The following is a 25,448-nucleotide window of genomic DNA, read 5'->3' on the forward strand; positions in this document are numbered from 1 at the left end:
ATCCCTTAATCTTTCCCTCAAGGAGTCTGAATACAAAGCACACTCCCCATGAAAAGGCAAAATGCTCACCAGGAGCTCAGCAGTTCCTCCTTGGGGATCAGTGCTGAGGAGTGGGAACACAGCTGGAGACAGGCACCAGGGCACAGAAAACCCAACAAATTCCCAATTTCCTGGGGTCTGCTTGGTGTAGCTTTGATGGCATGAATACTTCACAACCCTGGTGGGGTTTGCACAAGGAAAGGAAATTTAAAAAAAACACAGAGATGGGTCTAACACCCACTCTCAACAGGTTTGCTCCCATGCCTCTCATCCTGGTGTTGTCAACCGTCTGCCCTTCCCTGAGCACTGAGAAGGTGCATCACAGTCCTCCCAGGGGTCAGGAGCACACAAGACCCCACCTTCCTCCAGCTGGCAGAGAGGTCAACACCACCAAAACCCACAGTTTTACATTATCACCGTTTTCCTCCATCTCTGGCAAAGTGACATTATTTCCCAATTCCAGTGTTTAGCTAAAATTAGTATTTGTTTTCCCATGATGAGAAATGTCATTTTGCCATACAACCATGTGTGCTTTCTGTGTGTTGGTTCAATAGCAGAGGAACGTCTCGCCAGAAACGCTCTGTTTGCAGAGAGCCCTCCCCCTGACTGAGAGCTTCAGCTCCTCACAGGAATCTCCTGGTGGGAACAAAACCACCCTAAAGCTCAACCACAAAACTCACAGGAATCCCCCAGCCATGCTGTTTGAGAAGGGATTCTGGAGGTTTCCTTATTGTCAGAGCCCTGGCACAGGAAGGTGTCACCACCCCCACCTTGGCCAGGTAGGAATGAGGCTTTGCGTGGTGAAAACCTACACAAGTTCCCAGGTTTAGAGCAAACCATCACACAAGCTTCTTCACAGCCTGAATCCCAGCTTTGCCATTTCCACATATCCAGAGTTACAGGTGGAGAAGAAACACCTTGAGGGACTCCCCAAGGAGCATCACAGCCAAGCCTGGTGGTACACACATTCTCCTACCTGCATCAAAAGAGATCCAGGTGGGATCTCTTCCCATCACAACTGCCAAACCAGCCCTTAAGCACTTTGACCTTCTCCTTCTTCCCAACCCTTCCCTGTCAGGAACCCTTCCCTGAACCCAACCCTTCCTCGACCTTCTAGAAGCTATTTGGAACTGATAAAACAGGGTGAGCAAAAACCCCCCTCCTCTCCCTTCCTTCCAAGCAGCATGCAAAACCAACACCTTAATTTGGGAGAGGACAAGGAAAGGGCAGCCAATAGAAAAAAAACCCCAACACTCCAATGGTATTTGGGAAGTATTCACCACAAGGGCAAAAGGAAACGAAAAGCAGTGAGCACTGTTTCCATATTTATAACCTCACACTGCAGGACTCCAGCAGACAGCAGCACACGTGGCTGGGAAACCCAAAAACCAGCAAAACAATTCCAATTAACACCAAGAATCAGAGCAGCCCCATGGCAGCCAGGCCTGATGGCAGCTGCCTGGCTCTGCCAGGAAAACAACGAGGCAGACAGAGCCTGTCCAGCGAGTGCAGCACTTTGAAGGCACCACATCACAGAGGTGACTTCCAGCAGGGTGGCAGTGGCACCAGCACTGCCACACTGCTCACCAGGTCTGGCCACTGACCAGAGCACAGCAAGAAACCACAAGCTGACCACTGCTCCCAAACTCCTGCCTGCTCCCTGGAGCAAAACCACATCGGGGGAAGTCCTGCCTACCGCACAAAATGGTTTGTTTGGGGACAAACGTTTTGACCTAAAACAAACACAAAGGGCTTGTTGCCCAAAGCCAACCTTACCTTTGCAAGCCACGTTGTTCTCGGGCTCGTAGCCAGCCTTGCAGGTGCAGCGGCCGATGGGCACCATCCACTCGCCGTCACCATTGCAGTACAGCTTGATGGGCACGTCCACCTCCTCGGCGTTGGGGATGCAGGTGCCGCGCGCCGTCACCAGAGAGGTGCTCTCCGCACCCGTCATCGTCTCCGGGAAGATGGCGAAGTTCTGCACCACGCTGGGGCACTTCTTGAAGAAGACCCTGACAGACAGCAGAGACATGCAAGCCCCGTAGTCCTGGAAAGCCAGGTAAAAGCCATTGCGGGTCAGGGGCCCGAAACTTCTCACTTCCGTGTTCACCTTCATCAGCCGGCCCCCAAAGTCCACCTGGGAGAAGCTCTCGTCAGCAGCGATGGTGTCCACTTTGAGGTAGGGTGCCTCCGTCCAGAAGGCGGACTTCTTGGTGGCAATGACAGAGTCTGTCTCGTAGTAGTAGAGGTTGAAGGTCTCCTTGCAGGAGCCGGGGACGTTGGGGAGGCTGCTGCAGTCGCGCACAGTGAAGCGCATCTCGGTGTAGATGCGGTGAGCCCCGCGCCGGTTGATGAAGGTGGTGAGGAGCCAGTTGTTCTGGTTGGGCTCGAAGACGTTGCACACCTGGTACGTACGGATGGTGTTGAGGTTCTCGTCGTAGCCGCTGACTTCTTCCCACTGCAGAAAGGAGCAGGGAGAAGTGGTGAGAAGGAGGAAGAGGGACTGGCAATGGCCACTCACCCTGCACAGGGCAGGGCTGGGAGGACAATCCCAGAGCTCCAGAGGGGATGAGGAATGTGGTTATGGGCACACAATGTGATGCACACACAGAACAACCAAACAGGCCAGGACCAGAAGAAATCCCCACCCTCCTACCCCTCCATGCCTCTACCTATTGCTCCCAATTGATGTTAAAACATCTTTTCCACATGGGCAACTGCCTTATCTGCCCTGAGAGGATGTAAAAATGGGAAGAAAGATGGCCCAGGCATCTGGAGGCAGGAGGGAAGGCAGTACATGAGGCTACAGCTTCATTAAAGGCCGAGCCAGCACGTGGGCTGGAGAGTGAGCCTGATCCCAAGCTCCCGGCACAACGGGATCATTTCCCCCAGCAAAGAAAACCAACTAAATAAAACATTACTGCTGTGGAGAGAGGGAATATAGATTCGCAATTCGATTTATAGAAGGGCATTAATATAATCCAGGCTACAATTTCAATTAAGGGACAGCAGCAAACTGTGAATAGTCTATGATGGCATTAGAGTCCTACAGACAGATTTACAGCCTCATAATCCATTCATTTTAACTAATCCATGTTTACAGTCTCCTCATAACAGCATTATTCATATGGCAATCTTTAAGCAGCTCCCTCAGTATCAGGGATAATTTCCAGGAGCAAAGCTGCAGCAGCGTTCACGCCTGTGTTTACACAGGGCACAGCAGGTGATGCCACCCTGCCCTGTCACACTGAGTCCTGACAAGCTGATGCACCACAACCAACCCTGAAACCTCACAGATTTTTCCCTTCTTCCCTTTTCCACTGAACAACCACATTTCTCAACCCATCCCCAAGCTTCCCTCCTGTGAACCACAGCCTTAATGCAACAAAACACCAGTTTTTGTTTTGTTTTCAAAGCAGGGTCCTCCTCACGCTGCCAACAAGTGCAGCAGAACATTCACTCCCAGGCCCACCTACTCAGCTCTGCTACACTTAAGCCAAGATCAGACCTCAAGGTTGCACATTGTTGTTAAGCCACGGTTACCAAACCAGGAACAAAGCCTCCCTCATCCAGCCCAGTGTGTTCTTCCTTCTCATCCCATGCCAGGAAAGCACTGCAAAACCCCCTCTCTCCCCCGTGTACAAGGCATGGGGATTCAGTGCCCCTTCATTACCAGACACCTTTTCAGAGCAGGAGCTGTACAATCCTCCCTGACCAAGGGGTTGCCACTGTTTGCTGTTCCCACCTGGGCTTTACATTACAGCCTGCCTCCAATTAAGGCCAGACAACGAGCTCTCCTCCAGCATGAGCACCAGCACCAAGGCTCCACTGTCCTCACTGCAGGAATCCTCCTCTTCATCCTCAAAAACCTCAGAGCCTAAAACTCAGAGCCTAAACCTGCCAATAAATTCCGCTGCACTTCAAGGTTTCCTGCATTTAGGAATAACATGAAATGCCCTTGGAAATCCCTCAGTAGAGTCCAGGGCCAGATCCTGGCACTGTCTTTGTGCATCCCTTGGGTTGAGCACTCCAGGTACCGGGCACTGGGAGCAGCAGGAAGGACCCACAGTGCCAGCACCTGCTGCCACTAATGCTCTAGCAGCAGCAAATGCATAATTTTGATGAGATACCACTAAATAATTCACAGGGAGCTGGGGATTAAGTCAATGTTGTTCTGTGTCTCCACTAAGATTTAAAGCACGTCCATCAGGAAGAGCAGAAGCAGAGCCCGCATCCTGCCACAGCCTGTCCTGAGAGACCACAGCTCCTGCAACCTGGCTGGCATCAGACCCCAGCATGAACATCAACAGCCCTGGCCCCAAACCTGGGCCAGGTCAGTGAGCTGGGGTAAACAGCCCCTCTGGGAGCTCAACATACCATGGGGAGATGCCACCACCCAAAGGGACCCAAAAGGGACCCAAATCCTGCACAGAGCCCACGCCAATGGCAACCCAGGGTCAGGAGAGGTGGCTCATCAAATCCCTGTTCCTCCAGCCCCAAGAGAGATGAGAGCAGCTTCAGAGAAGGAGCTGAGATCCAGCAGCCACCAGGAGCCTCTCATCCTGTCAGGAATAGCGTGACCAGCAGGACCAGGGCAGTGACCACCCCCTGTGCTGGGCACTGCTAGGGCACTTCCAGTCCTCTGGCCAGTTCTGTGCCCCTCATGACAAGAAGGACATCGAGGGGCTGGAGCATGTCCAGGGAAAGAAACGGAGCTGGGGAAGGGCGTGGGGCACCAGGAGTGGCTGAGGGAGCTGGGAAAGGGGCTCAGCCTGGAGAAAAGGAGGCTCAGGGGGAACCTTCTGGCTCTGCACAACTCCTGACAGGAGGGGACAGCTGGGGGGGATTGAGCTCTGCTCCCAGGGACCAAGAGACAGGACAAGGGGAAACGGCCTCAGGCTCTGCCAGGGGAGTTTTACATTGAATATTAGGGAAAGTTCCTTCCCAGTAAGGGTTATCCAGCTCTGTCACAGCTGCCCAGAGGAGTGGTGGAGTCCCCATTTCTAGAGGGATGTAAGAGCTGTCCATACAGCTTTTGTGGCACTTGGGAACATGGGTCAGTGCTGGCCTTGGCAGTGCTGGGTTAATGATTGGACTTGATGGTGTGAGAGGGTTTTTCCAACCTAAAGGACTCTGTGATTCTATGATTTTAAATAAAAGACTTGGCATTTTAAATACTTTGTGGAAGGTTTAATACACACTCCTGTAAAGCAGAAGCCTCCCCAGGAAGTGTCAGAGGAGCAAGAATTGGATGGCTGCAGGGAGGCACACAGTGGGATGCAGGGATGGGGCTGGGGAGGGGTTTTACAGAGCTGCTCTGCAGAGGGTGAGACCACCATGCCTTACAACACAAGCTCCCCGCCTGCCTCACACAGGCTTTCAGTGACAGCAGCTGCAGGCAGCTATTTATATCCTGTCTCCATCACCTGCACGTGCCCCTCCTGCATTTTTCCAGCAATTTATCTGGGCTCAGAATTTTTCCAAAGCAATGCAGTAGTGAAATACCCCAATTCAAGGGGCTCTGACATGTCTGGAGTGGATTTCATGCCTGCTGCAGGTGTGGCCCAGCTTTGGTGATGGTGTGCAAAATAATTTCTTTTGAAGACTTGGCCAAGTCGGTGACACCCAATCAAAGTTGCAGCCTGGCATCCTCTCCCCTCTGGTGTCACATCCTGGAGTCCCCAGGGATGGGCCCTGCTGCTGCTCCCAGCCTGCCTGTCCCACCGTGGTGCCCATCCATCAGCTCACATCCCCTCCCACCCCCAGCTCCATCTCTCACTTTTTCTGCCAGGAGAATGTGAGTCAGGTTATTTTATGCTTCCATTCCTCAAAGGCTCATATTATATAAAAAAGATGTTTTAAGTGCCTCAGGGTGTTTGGTTCCTCATTACTTCATAAAAGTGACATTAATAGCCAAGGAAGAGCACTGCCGAGTGCAATTATGGATGATGTTCCAGGTATGAAAGCTGTTTGGAGCCTGCTAATGTTTCCTAATTATAAGCCTTTTGGCACAGGGAGAGGGAAGGCATGAGCAGGGGGATGGAGAGCAATGATGGGGCTGAACCCTTCACAAGGAAGGAGGACAGGAAGGGAAAGACAAAGCATGGAGATGGAGACAAGCTCCATCTTCACCAAGCCCCAGGACTGGCTCGGGGAAGGATGCTCAGCCTGGCTCAGTGATGCCCTGGCACTCCACACCAGCCCTATGGGGAACTGCTGTTCCCACTGAGACTCCTCTGGCTTCCCACCAGCATTTTACCCCTATCAGTAGTGGGGTTAAAAGCATGGACCCCCCTAGATCACATAAGGACAAGTGGAACTTACCCCTGAAGGTGGGTTGGCGGTCCAGCCCAGCTCGGCCGTTGCCGTCCGCGTATCCATCAAAGTTTCTGAGGAAACAGAAGAAAAGGAAAGTGAAGCAGTTATTCCCTAAGTTTTCCATTACTTTATGAGCACAGAGATGTGGGAAAACACTCAGTTGCTTTCCCACAGCATGCACCTGGCCCTTGGAGAGCTCAGGAATCAACAGCAGGTGCCCTAATGGACTCAAGGCAGTTTTGCTCCGGGGCAAACGGGGCAGGACAAGACTCTTTGTCAGGAGTCACAGCCTGAACCCAGCTCACATTGCCAGCCCTGACCCTTCCCTGCCCAGGAAAGGAAAATACTATCACCAACACCAAAAAAAAAACCCTAAAAAAACAAAATATGCTGTATTTCACAGAGTCACACCATTCCCTACTTTTGGATGTAAAACAAAAAACCAAAACACCAAAACACAACAAGAATAATAACGAGAGCAACACCATAAAGAAACAGATGGGGAAAACCCTCCAGGTTTTATTTATTTGTTTGCAGCAAGCAGACATGCAGATTAATTGCTTCAATTCCTGCATCCCAACCAAACAGGAGGAGATGTGCCGCTGGCAACTGGCAGAGCTGAGCATCCCCGATCCCTCCCCTTTCCTGCGTGGTCCCAGGTACTCACAGCAGTGCCAGGAAAAGAGGTGCAACCAGAGAAATAAAGGTCAGGAAATAAAAATCAGCCCAGGAATCTGTGCTGCCGCCGGGCTGCTGCTTTTAGTCTCTCCACGGCTACTCCAGCAATCACAAGCGGGAAACAAGGCTCCAATTAATCTTCCAACCCCTCCCTTCGCCGGCCGCTCCAGGATGCGAAGCTGGAGAAGCGTGACCAGGAACTCCCCACCCTGACACGAGTGATAAACGCTCCCAAAACCCCTCCCAGGGCTGAGCGTGGCCCCGGGGCAGGGAGAGCAAGGCAGTCCCCAGGCATGGAGTGAAAAGGGGCTGGGAGCTGGCAAAGCTTCTGCACCCCAAACGGGTCCCAGGATGCTGCAGTGGCACTGCCAGGGGCGTTCAAAGAACACAGCCCCCCTGCTTTGCACAGTGCCAGGCTGCTCCTGCTCACAGTGCCCTCAGAGAGGAGACATCTCACTCCAGCTCCACTTGGGAAACAGAAAAGCGTGGTGACCTTCACGCTGTCACACGTCACTTTATAGTTTTGGTCATTTTCCATTTGGCAGAAGGCAGCTAAAAATGAAGTATCCCAGCTGCAATTCCTCTCCAGCCTTGAATTATGGAATCCAGCAATGATTTGGGTTGGAAAGAACATTAAAGCTCATCCAGTTCCACCCCTTGTCATGAGCAGAGATACCTTCCACTAGACCAGGTTGCTCCAAACCCATCCAACCTGGCCTTGGATACTTCCAGGGATCCCGGGGCAGCCACAGCTTTCCTGGGAAGCTATGCCAGAGCCTCATCACCCTCACAGGAAAGGATTTCTTCCCAACATCCCATCTAACCCAGCCCTCTGGCAGTGGGAAGCCATTCCCCCTTGTCCTGTCACTCCAGGCCCTTGTCAAAATGGGGCCAGGGGCTTGTGCTCCAGACCTCCAGCAAGTTTTCACTCTCACCACCCTTCACCTTCCCATCACCTCCACGCCTTCCTTCCCTTCCAAACAGTCCAGCCCCTAATTAAACAGCCATTAATCCTTGCAACAGCCCTTCAAATGAGCAGGAAGATGTGTACAGGCATATAAATGGATGTGGAGCTGGAAGCCACAGGCCATGCAAACATCTCCTGCCAGTGGGCTGCATGGCAAGGGATGATCTGAGAGCCCCTAAAACACTTGGTGTTCTCCCCCAAAGCAAACAGGGTGTCCTTGTGTCACACAGGGGAAACTGAGGCAGCACAGAACAGGGAGACACAGGCACCACGGCCAGGCTGGGACCCAAGCTGGCTCATCCACCCTCTGTGATAAATAAGGACAGGCTCCATTACAGGAAGAGCACTTCTTCCAAAGGTTTACTCAGAAAGGCTTTTCACTCCATCATCTCCCTTCCCGTCCCACACACTTACAGCTTCCTTCCCTGGCCTTGACAGAGGAATGTACTTTTGATAAAGCACAGCCGCCCTGCGATGGCAGCACGCGAGGACCAGCTCTGCTCCGAGATGATCCTCACCAGGACCCCTCCCAAAGCCTCAGCCCTTCCCTCCTCCCGAGTTCCTCCCCAAAGGCTCCACATTCTGGAAGGAAAGCAGGAAGGCACAGCAGCAATGCTGAGGAAGACCTCAAAATAACTAAGTAAATAGAGAAATTAATTAACAATAAATGAATAAATGGAAATAAACCACAGAGAAGCTTTCACTTTGGATGTTTCTGGAGACCCTGGGTGATTCTGTGGCCAGGGAGGTCACATTCAAGAAGTTTCCACCACAGATGCAGAGCTTGTGCAAAATGTGGAATGTGTAAAATTTTCTTAAGAAAGGCTGCTCATTAATGTTTGATCTTTATAGCTTTCAAGCCTAGTCAACAGGAAAGGAGATTTAATCTGTGAACAGCAGCTCACAAGCTCTAAGTGATGCCCAGGTGTTGGGGAGAGAAATCCTTTTTGGTAGAATTGCCTTGTTAAGGTCTAGGGCTCTGCATGTTTCTCAGTCCTAGGAAAGGCTGACAATGCTTGGGAAGGATGTGTGTGATGTGCCACTGAGAGTGGGCACACAGAATGCAGAACTTAGAGGCCACAAGGACATTTGGTAGAACCCCCAAAATAAGGAAGAAACTGATAAAGTCAACCCAGCAATTGTGATGAAATCAGCTCTGATGGGTAAAAAGTAATTTCATCAGTGGCAGGTCATGACCAATGACTCACAGACCACCGACCCAAGAAACCACTGACCCCAAAGAAGAGAAAGACTGATCACATGGACTAATTAGCATGAGAAACAAGATGGTCATTAACCAATAGAAGATAGAATATTAATTAATAAGAGAATATTGTAGCCAATAAATGCTAATTATTTTGATTGCTAAAATGTAAAAAGTTTTGATAGCTGGAGTGCTTGAACACCACCAAGCACTCAGGCTTGGGCAACTTTGAAATAAATAATCAATGTCTCTCTCAAGTGTGTAATTATTGGCTTGCTGCATACTGGATTCCATTTTTGTGAACAACATTTGCACTTCCATGGGTCCATGTTTCCAAAGCAACTTGCAAAGCAAAGGAATAAGTGGGCCGAGAGCCTGACCCCCTATAGATCATCTCCTGCACAGATCTTGTCCTCTCTACCAAGGGTACTGCCACAGACATGATCCATGAACTGGCAAAATGGTTAATTTGGGAGTTTTTTGTTAAATACGGTAAGATGGTTAAATCTCCCTTCGACTTCAAATTCCTGCTGAGTTCACCCACCCCTGTGACTGCAGAGGCACTGGCATCAGAAGGACATGGCTCAGCAACTTCCTATTGACCTCTCCTATTTCCTCTTGGAGGAAACCTTGGCTTTTACTTCATTTTCTGGTATGAAAAAGTGACACTCTGACCTTGGTGGGGCACTTATGGCCAGGCTGCTCGGGGCTGTGGCTGCTGAGCACCCTCCTTCAACAGGAGAGGGTTCACAGATCCCAAATCCTCGTAGAGAAATGGGGAACAAGACAGAGATCCCAGCCCCCACATCTGCAAAATATCCCTATAGTCTGGGGGACACAGGATCCACCCCCCACCTATCCATCACTTGGGACTGGGCAAGGAGGACAGGCAGGGAATGCTGCTAATGAGGGGATTAGTGCAGATCAGTGCCTGAGCAGCCCTAATGAGTAGAGAAGCCACATGGACACCTTGCACCTCCCATCCCACCTGCCTCACCCTTCCATGAGGACCAGTCCTCGTTAATTGGCACGGGGTATTAATTAAACCCCCAGGGGAACATCCTTTCCCTGCACCACGACATCCAGCACAGCATCGTTGGCCACGTCGAGTGAACCGTGTCACCTGGATCCAGCAGTCCCACCATGCCAAGCTCCGTGCCCAACACACTGCCAGCCCCTCCCCTGCCCCAGGCTCGCTCCCCCAGCATTTCCCTGCACACCTGCCCACCTGCTCATGGGCACAGCAGGTACCTGGGGATGCTCTGTCAGCAGGAGGGAGCTCAGCAAGTTTTCTGGGAGAAGTCTCTGGGATTGGAGGTTCTGCTGGCCAGGCTGTGACAGCCCAAGCCCTCATTAGAGAGAGAGAGAAGCTCTGCTACCGAGAGCTGAGCTCTCTTGGAGTGAAGAATCTTCAGCTGTATACAGTAGATTTTCTTTAATGGACACATTACTTTAAACTAAGCCTTCGCCATCTGTTCCAGTCCCTAATTATCAATACAAAAACAAACGTCTACTCACAATTACACTCGTAACAAGTAAAGATGCCAGCAATTAGAATGCACCAGCTTCCCTGTACCAAGCAGTGCATCCATCTGGGATGGCGCTCCGTGATCCAACAGGGAGGGCTTGCTGCTGTCCCAGGCTCCCCACACCCTCCTGGGCAAACCTGGTCAGAGATGATGCCTGCGGCAGGATAAGCTGCGCCTCAGAGGAGTGAAGGATGGGCTGGCATTCTTCCAACAGCAAGGAAAAAATAAGTTATTTGGGCGAGAATAGCCTTCATCTCACACCAGCTGATGCTGTCTTGCCAACCACTCTTCCTGCAGGATTGAAGCCTCTTCCAGAAAAACCTTTCTGAACTGTCCAAAATGAAGCAGAACTTCTTTCCCAAAACTCCCAGCCTGAAACCCGTATTTCAGACCTCCCAAGGGCAGGTTCTTGCCGATCATGCCATGAGAAGGTGTCACTTTTCCCTAGAAGGAGGCAGGGTCTGGCTGCAGGCAGACACACAAAGGGAGAGGGCCAACCCAAACTAACCCAACCTGATTGCGTTTCGATGCTGTTATCTGGAAAGAAAGAGCTACAACAACAAATTTTCTGCTCAGGGAGGCCACAAAGACACTTCTATAAGTGCATCACTCCTCAGTAATTGCCTCGGGTCCCTCTCCCGAAGCAAGGAACAGCAGCTCTCTCCCTCCTGCAAGAAGATAACGGCAGGAACCAGCCTAAGGCACTCGAAAGCAAATGCTTGGGCATATGTAGAGAGACACAGGCTTGTCTAAGACAACCAAGAGGAAAAAGATAGAAATTAAGCAAAATAAGGAGAGAGGAGGCTTGATAACAACAGATGGGGAGAGGGAGATTTGGAAAGTATGCCAGCTGCTGGAAATAAGCCCCCCAAGATACGTGGGGAGCAGGGAGGTGGGTGCTGATAGCTGAGCCTTTGGAGGGAGGGGAGATGGGAGGGCAGGCGAGTGAGGGGTGGGGCAGGGCACACAGGGCTCGGGTCTGGGGGGCAGAGGATGCTCCACAGGTGGGATCCTCAGAGACTCATCCTGAGGTGCCTCGGTAAGTGTCAATGGGGTCAGCACAAAATCCAACCCCAGAGCACATCCCTGGGCACCCCCAGCCCCACAGCGTGGTCTTCTGAAGGGGAACAATAGCAAGACTTCTTTTCCATAAGGAAAGCACTATATTTTCCCCTCTATTTCACGCTCATAAATGCCAAGCTTGCTTCCTACCTCTTCCTACCCTTCCGAGAGCTTCAGCAAAATCAGCCCAAGGCGAACGCACAGCTTGGGAAGCTTCTGTCCAAGTTTGGTGACATTACCAGGGAAAGGGAATGACAGGGAAGCAGCGCCAAGACGCTTTATTCTCAAGCCTGGTGCTAAATAACATTAACTGCTATGGTACCACAAGCTCTGCCTTCCCGGGGTTGCCGTGACTTCAAGCCATGTCCACGTGCAGGTGGCACCACGGCTTCCATCATCACCACTCCATACGCTCGTGGTGTGCATCACATCTCTGGATGCCACTGGAAGGAAAGTCCCACAGGTGCTGACAGAATAATCAGAATTTAATTTTCACTGTTCCCATAGGTTAATTTATCCTCCACTCCACTCTGGCGAGATCTCACCTGCAGCATTGTGTCCAGCTCTGGAAGGACATGGGGCTGCTGAAGAGGAGGCCAAGAAGATACCTGAAGGGATGGAGCAGCTCTGCTATGAGTTAAGGCTGAGAGAAATGGAATTGTTCAGCCTGGAGAAGAGAAGATTCTCATATATTGGTGCTTCAGTAAATAAAGGGGCTCCAAGAGAGCTGAAGAGAAACTGTGGAAAAGGACATGCAGTTACAGGACAAGGAAGAACGGCTTCCCCACTGACACAGAGTACATTTATGTTGGATATTGGGAAGAATTTCTTCCCTGTGAGGGAGATGAGGCCCTGGCACATGTTGCCCAGAGCAGCTGTGGCTGCCCCTGGATCCCTGGAAGTGTCCAAGGCCAGTTGGATGGAGCTTGAAGCAACCTGGGATAGTGGAAGGTGTCTCTGCCAATGACAGGGGGTGGAACAATAGGAGCTTTAAGATCCTTCCAACCCAAACCATTCTGGGATTCTATGATTCCATGAAAGCATTCAAGCACACACCAGGAAGTTGCCTGAGTAATTCCAGGTTCCTCTCTATGACCACACTTCTAACCACAAGTCCAGGGTTGCCCATGCAAGTTTTTAATATATGCTGAAATTTAGACTAAGCTGGGAAAAAGCAGGAACACAAAATCCACACAGCTCTGCCACAGGGATTAAGGCAGTGAGCTGCTGGAGGCACATCCCACCCAAAATGTCTCTTCTGCTGGGGGATTCCCCATTTGGTTCCTGCTTGGAATTGTGAGGGGAGCACTGTCATGCCAGAGCCAGCACAGCTCCGGCACAGCAGGAATGCTGTGGCACCTCCCAGATGGTTTAATTACAGCACCGGAGTGGCAGCAAAGGTATGAGCAGGATCAGCCTCTCCCCTCCAACAAGAGCTGCTGCTCTTCACAGCTTCCTGAGAGCACTGACTTCCCCAAGCCGCTTCCAGCATCTCTGCGCTTTCAATCAAAAATATTACAGCAACAACTAATTACGTCCCATCATTCCCAGGGCTCTCTGCCTTTAATGGTGCATTTTGCTGCTACAGAACGACGGTGGAACGGCTCTGGAAGTGCATAACGAGCTCTCCCCATCAATCTCCCGCGGGTTCGTTATGAAGGATTACCCACCGAGTAACAAACCCCGACACAGAGGGGGAGGATGCGCTAAACAACAAGTCAACACAAAATATTGCATTCCTGTATTTTAAGGGTCTGGGCAAACCTCTCAGGAGACAGGAGCAGCTGAGCCTGCTCCGCAAAGACATCCCAGCCATTGCCAGCGTGAGGAGATCTGTGGTGGCCAAAAAACCCCTCACTTCCAGCTGGAAAGGGAAGGAATTTCTATATATCAGGCGAGAACGAGTGTGCTGTGTCAATTTGTGATGGGATGCATTAAGCTGTGGCTGCACAGCACAGTCCTGGCCTCCTCCGGGATCCCCCATCAATGCCATGGATTTCAGCGAGCAATGAAGATGCATCGCAGCAGGGCTGGCGATAACTTAATGAAGCTCAGATTTGGGGGTGTTTGCTCAGCAACTACAGAACAACTTTATCAATAAAGCGCTGCCTGCTGCGCCGCGGGATGAAACGCTCTAATTGCAAGTGGCAAACACTCCCCACATCAGGATACGCTAAATTGAAATATGCTGGTTGATGTGCCCGAAAGCACCCAATCAAATACCTGCTTCCATTTTTGTGCATTCATACACATGCACGGCAAGAGAAAAACCCAAGCCAAAACCCCAGCCTAAAAAAGTTCAGGAGGTGATGCAAAGTCAGGACCGTATGGACCAAGTCCTGTTTGCAACTCTCACTCCACCTCCAGCCCCAGCATCTTCCCTCCTTTTCCAGGCTCCAAAGGGACTTGACCCAGCGTGGGTACGTGATGTTGGACAAGCTCAGACGAAGCCATACAATCCATTTATCATAATCCTACTGAGGAGAGAGACAGTAAATCAAAGAGACAACCCGCCTGCAAATAAATTACTGAGGGGAGGGAGAGGGGGAGAGGGATAGAGAGGAAGAGAGAGAGAACTGCAGAGGGAGAGATAAGGAAAAGGGAAGGAAATGACAGAGAATTACCCAAAAATGCACACATCACAGGAAAAAAACAAACAAAGGGGACCAAATCAAATGGAAAGATAAGAGAAAAAAGATAGGGCTTTCAATACCTTTTGTTTTCTAAATTGCAAACCTATTTAAGAAAATTTAGAAACAAGTTTTCAACTATCAGGAACTCATTTGCTCCTGTCATGACAGAATCAGTTGCTGATATCATACTTGTTACAATTGCACACAGGCCCTGGATACCCAAAATCCACACAAGCCATACGCACGGGTCACCGTCCATCCATCATCATTTACAGTTTGGCAACTCAAAGTCAAGCAGCAACAAGGGCTGAGAGAGCACTTTAATGAACACCCTGCCCCCTCCCCAAGACAGACCCAGCCACGCCAAGGGCCCATTCAGGGCAGGCAGATGATGCAGCTGTCTTTCAGGAGAACATTTTCCAGAACAATGTCACTATGCATCTAAATCCCCATCCCTGCTTTCTCGAGGCTGGGCTGCCAGCAAACCTCTCAGAACGCCGCAGCCTGCCCCAGAAATCACCATATGTCAGGCTTGGCATGTAACTCACTCCATCCTCCACAAGATGAGGAAGAGGAACTCAGCCAACCAGGGATGGGCAGAGACTCTCCCAGAAACCTTAACCTCCAAAAATCTTTGTGAGACTACCTCAGAGAAGGTCCAGCTAAGTGGTGGAGAAGGTCTGGTTTGAAGGAAAGATCACTTAGGTTGGGAAGAGCACTCATCTGCTCTTCAGTATCCATGAGGTCAGCCCTCGGGAGCACAGGGCAAAGCAGATGAAGGCTGAAGGTCAGGAGCCTGAGGATATTCTGTCCCTTGTCCACGTAGTCAGGTGGTTCCAGCACAGGCTGGGCACAGTGGCTTCACATCACTGGACTCTCTGGGTGGAGACCAGCTGGCCTGGACACCCATTTCAGTAGATGAGAGAACAAGGAGGAACCCGAATCTCAACCCATCATACATCCTGGGGGAGCACTGAGTCTTGAGAATAATCCAAATATTGTTGGGTAATAATGCCAACAACTTCCTGTTTTTCACTACTTTTCCACAGCTCACATCCTGGTCAACATCCAGTTACCCACATGGGCTGCATGTGGTGTGCTCCAGCCAGGTTCAATGGAAGCAAGTGAGGAGCTCACACAATAAGGACATTCTGCCAGGAGCTCCCCTCTTGGGAAAAGGAAATTTCATCACACTATCAGACAGCAAGGAACTCCAAAAAGAGATAAAAAATAGTAAATACAAGCAGCATGTGAGATTTTGCAGACAAGGGCCATTTGAAGCCTAATGAGTTCTGTGGAAGTGGGCTCCTTATCAGCTGGGATTCCCCTGGAAATGAGAGCCTCTAAATACAGAATTAGTCATCTGAGAAGATAGAACTGCCATAAACATCAATAGCATCTGCAATTACACGTGCTAGGATGAATTACAAGGGTACACAGTCTTCATGCCTGGATCCACGGGACCCGTGGGATTACAGTGGATTTCCCAAGCAGTGGGCTCACATATGTCTTACAGGGGCACATGCTTGACTCCAAGGCAAACTTCCAATGCTGGAGTACAGTGGGTGCACTGAGCTTTGGTGAATTCATGTGTCAGACCTGTCCCTGCCTTTCCCCACAGCTCTCCTTCCCCGCTGGATTTATTTTGCCACTCCAGGGTGGCACCGCCTGTGAGGAAAACTCTAAAAATCAAAACATTTATCCTGCGCTTCCCTACACGCCTTTATCACATCTTTAGAGATTCAGGATGAGTCACTGTCTTGGACCATGTTCTCCAGAAAAGCTTCACATTCGCTACAAAACCAGGAGCCCTAAATCTGAAATGCCAGCCCTGCTGTCAGAGAGCCCTCACGCCCAGAGCTGCACCTGGCACCGTCCGGCTCCTATTTACTAGATCTTATTTTAAAATGTCACAGGGATTCTGTGTGAGCCACAAACATGACAGACTGCTCAGAGCAAGCACTGCCAGGGGATTCAAGCTTAGCCCGAGCACAACTGTTCCCAGCGCAGCCAAGGGCTTGGTGCTCCCGCAGTCACCAACACTTTTCACCCCAGCACAGACCAGCTGCAGCCACACTGATCCTCTATTTTTTAACGCAGTTTCTGACGCATACTAAAGCCTTCTGGGGGGCCAGCCAAAAATTTCACGAGTAAGTAAGAACTAAAAAATAGCATTTCTGGTCCACCCATGCACAGGGGATCTCACGGGGGAGAAGAGTGGAATCGCACCGGGATGCTCCGGCTGTGCTGGAGGTGACGAGCCATCCGCGGCTGCGGGAGCAGAGCTGTCAAGGGGAGGAGGTGGAAATATTGAACCTCAAACTGAGCAAGCTGCAAAAGCGCCGGCTCCCGCGCCGCCCCCCAGCCCGGCGCCGGCCGTGCCGAGCATCGTCTCTCCGGCTTCTGCACCATATGGAGTCAGCTCGGAGTGCAAACGAGGCAAAGAGCAATAAATCTGTGCCACCACAGCAGCACGCGGCTGCGGCAGCACAGGGAAGCCTCCGTCAGGACACGGATGGGATGGGGGAAGGCTCTGCCTGCATCCCTGAGAATGTATTGGTGGAGAAGCCCATCACCCACTCAATACCCCCACCATCAAAAAGGGACATGGCAAAGCCAACCGGTCCATTGGAAAGGGCAGAGCACCCCATCAGCAGACCCTGCTGTGTTCTTTGCTCTGGCTCCACATACAAGGGCCCTGGAATTCTCAAAATGTGCTAGAAACTCATCCTGGGCTCTCCCAGCTTTGCCTTTTTTCTTTTCTTCTCCACTTTTAGATTTAGACAAAACAAGCAGCGGCCAGGATCTGTAACCATCCTGCAACCTATCCAGAAAGCTTTCCTATCAGTCTGAGCCACCTTTAGGTATGTACACACACAGCTGGTCTGGTGAGTGTTTGCTGAGATTTCCAAACACCCATTCACACAAGCTCCACACGCCAGTAGGGCTGGGTTAAATCCTTGCCCAAATTCACCAACAACGATGAGCAACTGTAATCACCTTGGAAGATGCTCTTCACCAACAGGGGTTCAGGACCCTTTGCTGTAAGCTCATGCTGCATCATCCAAATGGTGCCGGAAGCAGTGGGCAAACAGCTGCCTGCCCCCCAGCTCGTGCCAGCACAGAGACAGCACCAGGGATCCCCCCATGCCAGGAGCCTCTTCTGTGAGAAGGGAAGAAACACGAGCACTACCCTAAGTCAAGCTTAAATCACAGGATTTTGCTCAGCGCCATTCTTAGGCTGAGCTTATCCTGCAAGCTGCAGTGCCCAGCTGAGCTGCTGCACAGCCACAGCTCCCACGGGCCCTGGGGGTGAGGAAGGGGAGGAGGAAGAGGAGGATGCTGGCAGGAGGTGCCACTTGGCAGCCAGCCTGCCTGGCACACCCCTGCCTCCAGCCCCAGCGCCTGCGCAAGCTGGGAAAAGGCTCCAGCATGAGGACGGCCATCTGCGTGCCGGGAGCCGCGCCAAAGCGGGTTCAGGGATTATTTTTTCCCCTCCTCCTCAGGACAGTCTCCTTCCCAAATGCTGACTTTACACACGGGTGACACCTCACCAAAAAACTTCAGCACAATTGCAGGAGGTAACCAAGGAGAAGTCCCCCAGTCAGCCAGCCCAGTCACTGACCAAAGCCCAGGAGGTGCCTGCGACCTGCTGCAGGTGAGGGATGGTCCCGGCACAACCAGAACAGCTCCATTTCATGCAACACCAGCTCTGCTCATTTTTAAAGCATTGCTGGTTGATGATAAAGTTCCCCTGAAGCTCATCTCCATACCCACCTCTTCTCCTGATGACGGTGACCCATCCTCCCTGATTGTGGTTTCCTTGCTGAAATAAATCACTTTAAGTGCACATTGTGCTCAGGGTCTCATTACTGTTCATCATCTTCTGCGCAACAGAGCTGTCACATCCTCGCAAACTCTGTCACCTGGGCGACACAGGAGCCGTTTCAGAGGGCAGGCAGGTGGGAGGAAAGCACCCAGGCCTTGACAGGGTACCAGCTTCCCATTCCCCTCATCTGCAGTGCTTGAATAGTGGGCTCACACCCCTCATGGCACAAAAGCTCAGGAGAACAAAAGCAAGAAGAAGCAACATGTGTCCAAGGTGGGATCAGTGCACCAAGGCCCCAGACAGATGGTAGCAGGAGTGCCACATGCACCCTGATGGCCAAGAGGGCTTTCCTTCAGCGAGTTATGTCCCTGCTAGAAAACCTCCTCCAGAAAAAGTGGAAGAAACTCTCCTCCCCCACTTTGGAGTAAAAACATCTAAAGAAGGAAAGGAGGAAGAGCCAGGCATGAGTGCAGCAAGACGGTCACCAATCCTTCTCCAGGTGGATTCTAGGCAGCACCACGCTCATCTGTGATGAGCTGCCTCATCAAAAAAGGGTGCTTCCAACTCCACGAGGCTGCTCCAGATCAGTCCAGAACAGAAGATTGGGTCATGCTGCACACAGTAAATTAAAAGTTCTTTGCCAAAACCCCACAAGGACCCACCAGACAACAGCAACACAAAGGCACCGTTTGCCTGTCACATCACTTTTGAAAGGCAAACAATCAGAAGGAGAGAAAGGGAGTGATTAAGGCTGCTGCTAATCTTGGAGTGTCCAAAGAGATGGATCTGCTGGGTTTTTATCAAGGACAGAGTGTAAGTACTACCAGCCCCAGATGGCCAGTGGTCCTGTGAGGGCTGGGACCAGCCTGGAATGAAAGGCCAACTCACACAGCCAGGAAGGAGCTGCTCACCCATAGCCATGTGGCCAACTCCTGCCTCCCTGTGCATCAACACAGCTCCCTGGGGAAAGAGGCTGTTTCCTGGCCTGATGTTTGGGAGGCTGCAAAGGTTTGGGTTTCCCACCAAGTACTCAACCCCTACAAAAATCCTGGAGTGCTGCTGTGGAGAAGACACACTGCTCTCACATCTTTCTCAAGTTCAACATTTGCACTTGTCTAAAACTCTTCATCTCACTCATCTCATCACACCTTCACAGGAAAACACCTCTCACTGCTCTGGTGACCACGACAGGAGAAGAACCCCAGAAATGTAAGTAGGAGAAAAACCCCACAGATGCAGCAGGAGAAGACCTCCAGACACGTCATCCATCACTGCCAGAAAGGATTCCCCAGGTGGTACCTGGAGCCTTGCTCAGCTCTCCCAGCATCCCACCCCACCATCCCAGGCACCCTGCTGCAGCCTGGAGACCCCCGTGCCCCCTGCTCGCCCAGGGCACTCGCACACATGTTCGCACACGCCGGCACGGAGCGGGAGGGGAAGCCAGGCTGCAGGAATAACACAGGCACACAAACAAAAGAGCACAAGCCATTAATCTGGGTGAACCAGAGGAAATGAAATCATTATGTCTGCAGCTACAACATCCCGAGGAACAAATTTCCTGCCTGGATAATAAATGGATTCTTTTGTTTCACATTGGCCCCAGCCACGTGACTCTCTTGGCCTATTCCTCATCCAAAACATCTTGCTGTATAAATACCCAGACGGGTTTGAATTTCAGCTGCTAAAAATATGTTTTAATTATAATAATATATAATAATAATAATAACAACAACAAAAAAAAATCTGGATCCACAGGCTCCCCTCGCCTCCTAAACAACCTCTGAAGACTTTCCAGCAGGCAGGCAAGCAAACAAAAAGTCCCAAATTGCCAAAAACAGCTGAACAGTACAAATGCAGCCTTTAAAAAATGACTGAGGCACCTGAAAGCAGCTCTAGGTTAATGCTTGCAATAAATAATCCCTGCCAGAAAGAAAAATGATGGGTGCATGAAGATTTGAAGCACGATGGCCCAGAAGTATCTCCTAAGCACCTCCCAGCAGCAGGACGGGACCAAAGCCACTTGGCATGTCAATGACAGCTCCAACTTCGGGGCTGTGCAGCTTTTCTTCTGAGCTGGGTTTTCTTCTGGTGGCTCACTAGGGTTTGGGATTTATCCGTTGCATGGATGGGGGGAATGCAAGACTTGGCCTCCTCTGGCTTTGCAAGGTGCTCCTCAGCTGCAGGAGTCTCCAGGGACGCAGACCTTGAAGAGAACTGGTGAATGACTGGTTCCAGCCGTTCCTTTAATCCGCAACTCCGGCACGTCACTCACTTAAAACCATTTTTGCATCTAATTGCATATTTTGCTTCTGCTTTCAGCTTCTTTTTGCTCGCCTTCCCAGCTTCACCAACACATTGCAAGCACTGCAACAAGTTTCAAAACAAGAAGCGGTTTTGAAGCCAAACATCAAAGCGCCTTGGTGCACAAAGTCTAAATTGTTTGGATGTTAAAGACAGACCTCCACACAGGGAAACAAGCTCAAAAATTCCCTCCACCTAGCAGGCAGCCATGGGAAGAAGATCCAATCAAGCCCACCACGCTCAGCCACAGCTCTTACTTGGGGTTGGACTTGTTCTCCATCATCCCAAACATCCCAGCACCCAATGACATCTCTTCAATTCTACACACACACAGAGGAAACCTCTGGTGCATCACACCAGCAGAACCTCAATTATGTTTTCCTTTTAGGGTCATCTTTAATCCCAATTATATTTTGGATGCTGGGAAAAGCGTCCAAGAACAGTTGCTGCCTCATTTTTATTGCTTATCGCCGCTGTTACTTCAAGGAAGGGGAGGGGGAGAAAAAAAGAAAGGGAAAAAAAAAAAAAAACACAAACCAGTCCTTGGAAACTAAATATTTACACACCCACATAAGCTAATCCCAGCAGATCCAAGGGTGGGAAGCCTATTTAAAAAACATCCCTAATTACTTTCCCATTTTAAAAGGAATAATCTGGCCATTAGCTCGAATGCTTTACTTAGGTAATCACTTATTTTTCAAGAGGAATAATCTGCCAGTGTGTGCACAGACAGGACAGGGGACTGAGAAACCATTTTTATACCCTTTCCTCAGGTACAGCTGCTAACAGCCAAGTGGCACGGAGGGGTTGACGGAACTGAGGGGAGTCAGGAACTCAACACATGCCACCCTTGGGAGGCCAACCCTGGAACATGGACAGAGCCACCTCATGCCCTGACACCTTGCCAGTCCCTGGACTGCACCACAAGGAAACTGTTGGGAAAAGTGGGATTCTCAAGGCAACGTGGGAAAGAAAAATGGGAACAGACACCAAATACCTCAAAAGGCCATCAGTCCCCTCACAACGATGCTCTGGCAAATGCCCCCATCCCTCCCAGTAGTGCCAGGAGCAGGGAAACACAGCAGGTTGATACTGCAAAACACTGATTTATCAAGAGCATCCTTCAGTCCGTTTTTGCTGATGTATTAACAAAACATTCTCTTATCAGAAAATAAAGTGGTTTCTGCTGGAAAAAAAAAAAAAATGTCAGTAATCCAGACATAGGGATGTATTGAAGGATTCCCAAAGTCCCCCTGTAACAGCAAAGGAAAAAGCAGCAATTTGCTAATTGGCTGCTCAAGGAAAGGGCTGGAACCCTGAGGATGGGCAGAAGTTTGATTGTAAGACACGCACGGTGGATCATTTAGAAAGATAAAACCGCGCTCGCTCTGCCGCAGCTAGCTATTAAAAGTGGAGAATGTTATTTCAGGTAATAAAGAGCAGGACCTGAGGACCAGCCTGGGAATTCAAATTTACAACTTGTATCAAATTCATCTGCTGTAAAACTCCACCTAGTTTATAAGTTTCTCACCAACTTCATAAAACATGTTTTATTATTATTGTTTTCTGACTCTCCTGCCTTAATAAAATTCCTCTCCCAGCCTGTGTGGGTGTTGCATTATAAACATTTGCACTTTGATTCATTCAAGACTGCAGAAAGCTTTCAAGGTAACCTATTAGGAATACTTTAAATGGTTCAAAGACATCCCAGTTTCCCCCAAATGCTGCAAAGCTTTAAAGAACAAAATAAAAACGTGCCTTGCTGCAAACCACCTCCAAAAATCTACTGGGCTGGTGACTCAGGAGATGGGTGTGACCATGCAGGCCAGCTAGGAGGCGTCCAGAGTGGGAAAACACAGGAGTTATCAGGGCACAGGGTAAGGTGGGCACCCACTCATCACTCCCCAAGCCCCCTCGCCAGGGATTTGGAGAGACTTATTAACAAAAGATTCTCTTGGGGATGATGTGAGTGCATCCCACTGGTAGGAGGCAGCCAGACTGCTTTTGGGGATGCTGCTGAGTGGTTCCCACTGGTGGGAGGCAGCTGGACTGTTTTCAGGGATGCTGCCAAGTGGTTCCCACTGGTGGGAGGTAGCCAGACCATCTTCCCACAAGTTAAGGAGCCGACCGTGCAAAAGCAGGGATTTCCTCATCCCTGATCAGCCCTGGCAAGCGGAGCCCAGCGCTGGCACACAAAGCAGGGCTGGAGGGAGCATCCTTCTCGAAGCAGCCCCTTTTCTCCTGCCTCAGCCACAGCCCACTGAAGTAAAGGAGCAGCTTTCCATGGCTTTGAGCAGGCTCTGGAGGCAGGCTCTGAGCAGCCTCCCTCCCGTGGGCACGCAGCAGTGCCGCCAGCGCGGCAATAACCCACGCACGGCACGGGAATAAAAGCTGAGTTTTAGAGGGATACTGAACACAATTCGCTCGTGCCCTTACAGCTCCCATCAGCCAGCAACCACCTCCTCTCCTCCACCAAGGCAGCTGCAGCATCCAGGGGTCAGGGGGGCACTGCCAGCCCATGGACAGAGCTCGGGAGGGCTCGACCTGAGCTGGGTCCAAAGAAAAAGGCATTGATGCCTTTAATTCCTGCACAGCTGCTGCTTTTCTCTGCTCGACTGAGCAGGAGGGAGGTTACCTGGCACAATGCACACAGCTCAAGGAGCCACACACCCCTCCCCAGGAAACACAGTACAGAACTGGTCCTCCTTTATTTCATTACACCAGAAATTACCACTTTACAGTCCATCTTTGGTCACAATAACCTCATTGTATGTGACTTCACAGTGCCTCTGTTGAGAGCCTGATGGGCTCAAACATCTTAGACCCCTACCAGCAATTTCAACTCAAGGAGCAAAGCACAGGCAGCAAAGGCCAGGAGATTCACTCATTTGTGTGGAGCTTCTGGAAAGCTTCAGCCAAACTCCGCAGGCTGGGGAAGAGCTCTGTGCTTCAGGCTCACTTGCAGCCAGGTCATGCCCATAATTTCCAGGACTAAATAAAAACTGCTTTAAAAATAATCACAGCAGAAGAGCAGGGATGGAGTGGCCACATAGTGAGGGCAAACACACCTATGGAGCAGCCTCTCCAGCTCCATGGGAGGAAAAGGTCCTGAACTAGTCAAACCATTACAAGAAGCACTTGTGACAGTACAATTTTGACAATTTTGTTACTTCCAAACACATTTGATTCAAATGAAAAGCAAAGCCCGCATCAAACGGAGCACTCCAGGAGCACCCCACTCATGCTCTCTCCCTACATGTCATCCTGTTCCTTGGGCATTTGGAAATAAGAAGCTACAGATTTTTGGTGAAAACACCAAGGTCAGCCCCAGACTGCCTCCAGTACATGAGGCTGTCTCCCTCTCGGTTTCTCCCGTTCAGAGGGCAGGGAATGCCCAGAGCAGCCCCCCACAGCTAGCCCCATTCTCCTCCTGCCCCCTAAGGACAGGGTTTCCCTTTTAACTCTTCTGCTGACTTCCCAGTTTTCCCGGAGAAGATGTAATTCACATCCCTCTGCCTGATCCGCAGTGATTTAATGTCTTTTGAGCAAAATGCAATTATCCTCATACCAACAGGGCCCTAGTGAGGCTGATAATGAGGCGGCTCCAGCCCCGTGGCTACGGAAGTGGCTGAAGCGAGCGGAGGCCTCGAGTAATCAAAGGCCCGTCCCTGGCCTCTGATCGCTGAAAAAGAAATTAAAAACCTCCATAAAACTTCAAACACAGCCCTTCCCTGCTCCATCCCTCCACCCGTGGTGTGGTTTTAGCAGCAGGACACAAGTGACCAGCAGCAGCTCCGGGTACCCCCAGGCTCATCACAGGCAGCTGCATTTTGGGTGTCGCCTGCCAGGTCACCCACAGCAGAGAGGGAGCACGGGGACATCGACCTGCTGCTCAAAGCAGACACAGCAGCCCTGCTTGCCCAGGTTTTGGGGCTCAAGGAGAAGCAACCCCCACCCTGAGCTGAAGGTGACTTGCCCAGGGCACGCAAAAAAAGGAATCCCCCTGCTCTGCCCTTCAAACAGGAAGAAAATGGGGAAAGGGAGGGAAAGACGTGCATGTGCAACAGGACTTGGGCTTTGCAGGACTTCAGAGCTTCCTGGGAGACAGCAGAGCAAGGAGCAGGGAGCATCCAGTGGGCTAAGCTGCCCATCCTCTCATAAAAATAATATATAGTCAGGCAAAGACACAAAAACCCAGCTGTGCTCGGAGCAATCCAAGGAAAATGCTGGTTGGGTTTGAATTATCCAAAGCTTGATTCCCAGTTGCTGCTGGGATGTGGCACATTGGGTACCAGTGCATTGGAGAGGCAGGTGGGATGAGAGAAGGGCTTTTGAGGAGAGAGCATCATAAAACAATCCTTTGAAGTTGTGATGAAACCCCCAGGAAGGATGGCAAGAAACAGCCTGGAAGTGAGGATTTCCACAGCCTCTTACCTATTCCCACCCCCCACTTTTACTCAATGCATAACAAATTAAAGCTTCATCAGCTCCAGGAACCAGTAACCCTGACTGGATGCTTTCCCAGATAATAAACATTTCCTTCACTAACTAATGAGCACATACCTGAGGCTCTGCTGATGCCTAATTACTTGGCCTGGATACTTCAAAATTTTAAATAAATAAATAAATTAAATCCTAGAATCCCAGAATGGTTTGTATTGGGAGAGACATGAAAGATCATCTCGTTCCAACCCCTAGGGACAACCTCCACTAGGTCTTAGTAATAACCTAAATAACCTTAATACTGTTAAAAATCACCAAGATTAACTTAATACCATTTTTTTTTCTCCTCCCATCCAGAAAGACCTTGAAAGGACTCATCCTGCTTATTAAGGGGAATGACTGAGAAGAGAAAAAAGGCAAATTAACACTCATCAATTAACTAAAA

At 50.5% G+C, this 25,448-nt stretch overlaps 1 protein-coding gene across 1 annotated transcript in view; it reads right to left on the bottom strand.

Moving 5' to 3' along the window:
* Positions 1 to 25,448, bottom strand: part of EPHB1 (EPH receptor B1) — a 79,340-nt gene that overhangs the window by 47,898 nt on the left and 5,994 nt on the right. The window contains exons 2-3 of the mRNA XM_041486891.1: positions 6,364 to 6,428; positions 1,816 to 2,497 (exon numbers count right to left, since the gene is read on the bottom strand). Coding sequence (XP_041342825.1) covers positions 1,816 to 2,497; positions 6,364 to 6,428 — 747 coding nt within the window. The remainder of the gene's footprint in view (positions 1 to 1,815; positions 2,498 to 6,363; positions 6,429 to 25,448) is intronic.

This window comes from Pyrgilauda ruficollis, unplaced genomic scaffold (genome assembly GCF_017590135.1).
Source record: "Pyrgilauda ruficollis isolate IOZ18807 unplaced genomic scaffold, ASM1759013v1 scaffold79, whole genome shotgun sequence".
NCBI classification, from domain to species: Eukaryota; Metazoa; Chordata; class Aves; order Passeriformes; family Passeridae; genus Pyrgilauda; species Pyrgilauda ruficollis.